Genomic DNA, 6,859 nt, shown 5'->3' with positions numbered 1-6,859 from the left:
AGCTGTTAAGGGCACTGGCTGCTCTGGCAGAGGACCTGGGTTCATTTCCCTGCACCCACAAGGTGGCTCACAACCATGCAGAACCAGAGTACAGGAGATCTAGTGCACTCTTCTGGCTTCCATACACACAGCACACATGTGGTTGTAGAAACAAATGCACTCATCCATGTAAAATGATAAGACTTTTTCAAAGAAACAAAACATTTTTAACTATGTAAAAGTTCATGTACATTGTAGTGAGGGACATGAAGCCATTGTTATATAAATACATATTTGCACTCAGCAGGCCTCCCATGCATCCTTCTACCCCCATTGACCTCCATTGATCCTGTGTCCTTCACAAGAGAGATTCATGCTGTGTATACAAATATGAATTATTTTGATATTTCTTAAAATCTAGGAACCAAAAACACCTCTCTTTTTTCATTCCTCCCTCCTTCATCTGTTTTTGCTTGGACAGATTGTGTTTCCCATTTTTCTTCAACAATGAAAATTGACCTATGAATTAATTTATAGTACTCATTAAAGAACTAGGATATGGAAACTTTTCCAAAGTCTTAATATTTATGCATAGTTTTTCCTCAGGGTAGGGAATGCTATAGTGAGCAGCATGGGACACCCTGCAAACCAGAACCCAGTCAGCCATCGCCTGGGGAACACAGAAGAAGCACACTGAGGCCTGTGGAAGCCCAAATGGGAAAACACTAGAACACATGGAAAAGCAGAGGAGCCCCGCCCACTCCCCTAAGAGAGAGGCACAACTAAAGATGATCACATACACTTTGCTAAAGTTCATTATCCCCACACTCACCTCCATAATAACACTAATGCTCACCTAGGAGGGGCCTTTCTACACTGACATGCTCCTGGCCATGTGTAAAAGAACGCTCTGTGTTCCCCTGGGCCTGGGCCTGTGAGTATGTGTGTTTCGGTGTTTATGTAGGCATATGCTTTCGTGTACATGTGTGTGAATGGGCACAAGCGCCTGTTTGCCTTCTCGTCAGGTAACTCTAATTGGAGGTTTGCCAGGTATAGGGCACGTGTGATCATATACACAGGATGACATACTAGGAAACCCATGCTAGAATGATCTGCAGGGAGCAGGTCAGGACAGTGAGAAGACCCTAAGAGGAAATCACTTCTTCCTGGGATGCTTGTGGTACAGAGGGGATGGTTTGGAAACTTCTGCCTGCTTTCTCAAAACTGAGGGTCTCCCTGAAGCCAGGCTTCCCAGGACAGTTGTAGAGGCATGAGCTTATGGATGCCACTCTGTCCCATTGTACACATGGAAGACAGAAGGACAGCAATGGGCAGTACTGGTAACCATTAGAGAGAATATATGAGGAGAGGCTCAGGCTGGAGGACCTCAGGAAGTGACCTTACTTACTTAACAGTCCAGATGGAACTCAGAATGCTGGTTACCAGGTAACCAGAGACCAGCAGTAGCCTTACCTGACCTACTTACTTGTCTGGAAGACCTAGAGGGAACAAGATGTTCTGCTGTTTCCAGGGTTCCAGAGGCTCTGGCAACAAAAGAGCCAAGAGCGGTTTCCTTGTTCGCTTTTGGAGACGTTTGATTCGCCCTCTGACACACTTCAGGCATGCTTCCCACAGCGAGCCCAAGGTAACACAGGCCAGCCTTAGCAAGAAAGTTTTTGTTAGTGCCCATGCTACCCCGAGGACCCTGCCTGGGTGTGTGTTCCTGTGAGATGCTGAGGAACATTCTTGATGCTTACTGATCACTCTATGGTAATGGGTTGCTGATGTCTCTCAGAGTTACCACATTTAGATCCTCCTGCCTTCCTAGGTCTGTTCTCAAAATGAACAGGAGCCAGACTGTATGCCCAGGCGTCCCCGATTCAACTATAACAGCATAGAATACATCGTACAAATGATCTACTACATTCCAGCTGCTGTTCAGCATAATGACCACGTCTGTATCCGCATTTTTCTTGCCATGTACACATCGTATGCTAGCACTTGGCAGGTGCTGGACCTGCTGATGACAACGTGAGTGGCTGCATCCAACTTTGGTGTTAGGAGAGTTCTGCTCTATCCAGGACTCTGTGCTCCCATAGAACAAGAGTGATTGGACCCTGGCAGTGTTGGTGTTGGGTCTGAACCTGCAAAGTGACAAGGTCACATCCAGGTTTGGGGGGCTCTAGTCTGTGTCTTTCACTGTCCCCAGGGAGTGTCAAACACCACCCTTTCTTGTATCTTAGAAAGAGCTTTTTTCCCATTTGTATAAAAGGCTCTAGGCCCTATCTAACTTTTATGGGATTATGGAACTGGGCAAGGGTCCCGTGGTGGGGGGCCCCAAGAAGCCGGGAACCCAGCAAGAGCCCTGGCAGGGAACAGCTAAGCTTCCCCACTTTGTGTGATAATCACTGGACCTGCTCCTTCAGCAGCACCTGTGACCTCAGCACGGAAGTCAGAACAGTGCAGAGAGACCCCAGGATCTGTGTTTCCTCTGTCCAGTGTTCAGACTCAAGTAGCTCCCTGTAGATCTAGATCTATTATTAGGTTGGGGACACAAGTCCTTAGGGTGACACCCTCTTGGAATGCCACAGGTATGCATCCTTCCGGCCTGACTGTGTCGAAGACCAGCAAACCAAGAGGTGAGTGGGCCTCAGGGGAAAGGGAGTTAGGAGCCCATGGGCGTAATAGGATGGGTCGGGGGAGACAGAGTTAAGACCCCATCTATGGAGTTGGAAGGGGAAGTGGGAGGTAATGGCCTATCTGTACAGTGAGTGGGGTAGGGCTATTGCTGAGGAATAAACACTTGCCAGGTGCCCTGTTTTGGGGTTTCTCCCTAGAGCAATGGTAGCTAAGACTTCACCTGCAGGTGGAGAAACATGGAGGGCTCCAATGGGCTCCTTGGTTCTGAGGAGCAGAAGGAAGGATGGGAGCTGAAGGGTCCTGGGAGAATCCATCCCCACTACAGCCCAGCCCAGTTAGCCCTGTCTGTCCTCCAAGGGACAGAAAGTGTCTGGAGTCCTCTGCACAAAGCCACACACTCCTGACCACAATGCTCATCAGTACACAGGCTGGCAGCCATTGTCTCTTCTAATGGGGCCCATGGCTCCTCTGGACAAGTGAGACCAGGCTTCGAACTCAACTTCCTTTTAACCTTCTCTTCCCCCAGTGACATATTCAGCTTTCTGTTCTACTGGTTTAAGAAATTCCCCAAGGATTTTTGTGAGTCCCCAGACCTGGATATTGTAAGGCTGTTCATTGACTATGTGAGGCGCAATGTGCCTTCTATAGACAAAGATACCCAAGCCAGGGAGCTGCTTTCCGTGCTGGAGGAGCAGGAGGCCATCGCACTAAACCCTGAGGAAGGTGAGGAGGTCTGGGGTGGACTGTCTGGCAAGGTAGGAGGGGGTTTCGGTGATGGATTCCAGCAGGGTATTCTCCAGAGCTTTGGCCTGAAGCCAGGGCTGGACTGCAGTCCGGTAAGATGTCCCAATGAGAGGAGAGGACTGGGGATCCTCTGGTATGAAAAGGCCTTGTGTGGCCATCAAGGGCATCTTGGGGAAAATCACCCCAACCTATGCTGTCTCCACTAAAAGCCTATCTCCTTCTGCCTTTAAATTGTGCCACAGCTCCAGAGCCCCCAGAGCAGGATGCCTCTAGGAGGCAGGTGACTCTGGCTCTGAGGCCAGCTTCTATGGCAGAGCCACAGGGAGACGAGCAACCCCGAGAGGACACTGAGCTTGTGAAAAGAGCAGTTCTGGATTCCTTTGAACCAAAAGCCACAATAGAGCTGCATCCAACTTTAGATCAAGCTCTGCCCACATCACCTGATATACACTCACCTGTAGATGTGGCTGCAGATGTGACTGCAGATGAGGCTGCAGATGTTGCTGCAGATGTTTCACCTGCCAGGCAGTTATTTGTGTCTTACACTGTGCAGTTAGGCACACCAGATTTCGTTTTCCCTCTGCCTGAGGTTGACATATAGTTAGCAGACTGATCTGCAGAGTTCCACCCAGCTGAGGTTCCCCACCTAAGCTTATCTCATGTCTTTATAGAAAATATCTTATTGTTATGCTGGCTTCTGTTTTTTATATTGTTGTTTTCATTGTTGGGTTTTTAATTATGTTTGGATATTAACAAAAATGAATTGTTTACTCTTCTTAAAATATATGTTCTTTTCCCAGTGGTACAATCTCCTTATGTTTTACCCAAAGACTGCATTTTGAGCCTAATAGGTTGATCGCAGAAATGGGACCCTCACTGTCCACTCTGGAATCAGAAAAGCAAGCAGCTGGTGTGGCAGAGTGAGCAAATACCAGCAGCGGTGAACAATATAAACGATGTGCCTCAACTGTGTGACTGTGTCATGGCATTTTTGGGCTCAGCAGTGCCCCTAACAGTTAGTGACACAGAGCCCCATATCTGGGTTGTGGATAGAAGTCTCTACTCTCTGGGCTTCTTTTCTGTCACACTGACAGGGGAAGCATGCAGACAAGGATAATGTCAGCCTAACTGAAATGGTGCTCACCATTCTCGCCATCCCTGGGTCCAACGCTGTGCGTACACACTGCACCTTGTTTGAACAGGTGGCTATCACAAAGAATTGCCAGGCTCCCCCACAATTCTAGGGTTGATCAACAATAACAAGGCTGAGCCCATGGAAATTTTACACATTTCTTCTGTGGGGAATGGGTTTCATGTAGTCTCACTGTTCACTATGTCTAGGGAACCCTCCATGGGACAAACCCAGAAGTCATCACCAAAAACTGCTCACTCAGTCTTCATCCTGAGCATGTGAGATGCCATCTACTGTTTAAAGGACACTGAGTGGTGTATTTGACCCTTCCATGGAGTCGGGCTGCTCACGTGGGCTCTGATGATGAAGGACCCACACACACCACATCACTGTCTACTTAGGTATTTGTCTCGGAAAAATTTTATATATTCCAGTCTAGTCCCTGTCTCAGCAAGAATCTAGCTGTACATTTTTTTCTAGTCCCAGAGTTGGGATTTCTTGTGGCTCTGAGTACTGGAGACCCAGGGCTGGAGGTTGGAAACAGGCTTCCTGGGTAAACAATGGATGCCTGTTTAGCATAGAGAGCTGAGAAAGAGCTGTAGCTAGAAGTGATAGTGGCAGGTGGTCTAGCTGTCATCGTCACAGGAGGAAAGGTGACCTAGTCCATTATCAATGTGTGTAGAGAATTACAGGGAATATTATTAGAGCCAGCAAGCAAATCCAACAACCCCACAAAGGAAACACTCCTACAGATGAATTTGAAATGAACTCGCCACAAAACTGCACAGTGGCCATGCACAGGAAGGCTGGCAGGTGAGAGTGTTGTGCATGAAAACCAGCAGCCACAGCCATCTGTGCAGTCATAGACTCGGTTATTGCCTTCTCTCCTGCTCTCCACAGTGTTTGATGTCCTCTCTGGAAATATTTAAAGACATGTGAACAATGGGTAGGTCATACAACAGACATTATAGCATGAAGGTTAAAAAAAAAAAAAAAAAAGACAAGGGAAGTCGACAGGTGCAGACCCAACAGGGTAACAGATTAAAGCACGTTACCATTTCATATTGGTGGCATAGGAATCAGCTGCACATTCCAATGTAATTATTGTGGACGGCAGGGGAATGCTTGTGTGAGTGTCCCTATGCAGGTCTGAGGGACCCAATAAACCCCACATATTAAAATATGGAGGTGGATGTCAGTATGGCACATGCTGAAAAAGTAGAGGGACCTGAGTTCAGATGCCCAGCATCCCCATAAACAATGGTATAGTCTGGCATAGGATACCCTATTTTCTGGGGTTCTGTTTGCTTTCAACTTGATACAAGGTAGGGGAAGCTGGGAAGAAGGAACATGACTTGAGAAAATGTCTCCCTCACATTGGCCTGTAAGCAACTCTGTGAAGCCTTCTCTTCATTAATCCTCTATGTGGGAAGGTCCAGGCTACTGAGGGCAGTGCCACCCATGGACTGGTGGTTTGGAGTGGACTGAGAAAGTTTGAGCAAGCCAGTAAGCAGAATAGTCCCACGGCCTTTGCTTCAGTTCCTGCCTTTGGTTTCTGCCCGAGTTTCTGGCTTGCCTTCCCTTCATGATGGACAGTAACCTCTCAGATAAGACCAATGCTGGCTTTTCCAGATTGTTTTTGGTCAGTGTTCTCAGCAATAGAAAAGGAAACTAAAACGCCCTCGGATCAGTCAGGTCCCCCTTGCTCAGTGCTCAGCCAGTTTTATACTTTGGTGAGCAGAGGACTCAGAGATCGAGCATAGCTCAGAGTAAACTAAGAGTAGAGTGGCTGGGGAAGAATCCTAATGTCAAATTCCTGCTTCCACTCACATAGATATGTAAAGGAACACAAGAACACATGCACACATACATAACCATACCAGACATAAACCACATGTACACACATACATATACATAAATCACATGTACACACATTTACACACACAAAAACAGGAACACACACACAAACACACACACAGACTTAGGGGTTTACTGTTGTGAACAGATACCATGACTAAGGCAACTCATAAAGAACATTTATCTCAAGCTGTCTCATAATTTCAGAGGTTCCTCCATTATAATCAGGGCAGGAGCATGGCAGCATCCAAGCAGGCATTGTGCAGGAGGAGCTGAGAATTCTACCTCTTCATCTGAAGAGTGTTAGCAGAATACTCACTTCCAGGGGGCTAGGATGTGGGTCTTAAAACCCACAACCACAGTAGCACACCTACTCCAACAAGGCCACACCTTCTAATAGTGCCACTCCCTGGGCCTAACATATACAGGCCACCACACACAAACACACACACAGTAGATCACGGCCAATTTTGAATCACATCTCAAACAGGACTTACCAGCTGTGGT

General features: G+C 47.3%; 1 protein-coding gene across 3 annotated transcripts; it reads left to right on the top strand.

Annotated features, from left to right (window-relative positions):
- The first annotated feature begins 1,443 nt into the window (after positions 1-1,443).
- On the top strand, positions 1,444-4,038 carry LOC110295054 (uncharacterized). 3 transcript variants are annotated; one of them, XM_085836347.1, is made up of 5 exons: positions 1,444-1,624; positions 1,808-2,010; positions 2,571-2,618; positions 3,146-3,342; positions 3,606-3,979. In XM_085836347.1, exons 1-5 carry the CDS (start codon positions 1,493-1,495, stop codon positions 3,962-3,964), a joined length of 939 nt encoding a protein of 312 aa, XP_085692473.1. In that variant the 5' UTR covers positions 1,444-1,492; the 3' UTR covers positions 3,965-3,979. The 3 variants fall into 3 exon arrangements, with proteins under 3 accessions (XP_085692473.1, XP_029333728.1, XP_085692474.1); XM_029477868.2 differs by having other exon boundaries at positions 3,594-3,979; XM_085836348.1 differs by lacking the exon at positions 2,571-2,618 and having other exon boundaries at positions 3,594-4,038.
- The last annotated feature ends 2,821 nt before the right edge of the window (positions 4,039-6,859 follow it).

This window comes from Mus caroli, unplaced genomic scaffold (assembly GCF_978045245.1).
Source record: "Mus caroli unplaced genomic scaffold, Mus_caroli_1 scaffold_4, whole genome shotgun sequence".
NCBI lineage: Eukaryota > Metazoa > Chordata > Mammalia > Rodentia > Muridae > Mus > Mus caroli.
Note: the sequence above shows the minus strand (reverse complement) of the source record. Positions and strands in the feature narration are given on the sequence as shown.

Excerpts from the sequence above, each read along its gene's own strand:
- LOC110295054 (XM_029477868.2), top strand. The coding sequence starts at position 1,493 with ATGTTCTGCTGTTTCCAGGGTTCCAGAGGCTCTGGCAACAAAAGAGCC. Across the intron at positions 2,011-2,570 it reads CTGGACCTGCTGATGACAAC|GTATGCATCCTTCCGGCCTG; the intron begins GTGAGTGGCTGC and ends GGAATGCCACAG. Across the intron at positions 3,343-3,593 it reads CGCACTAAACCCTGAGGAAG|ATTGTGCCACAGCTCCAGAG; the intron begins GTGAGGAGGTCT and ends TTCTGCCTTTAA.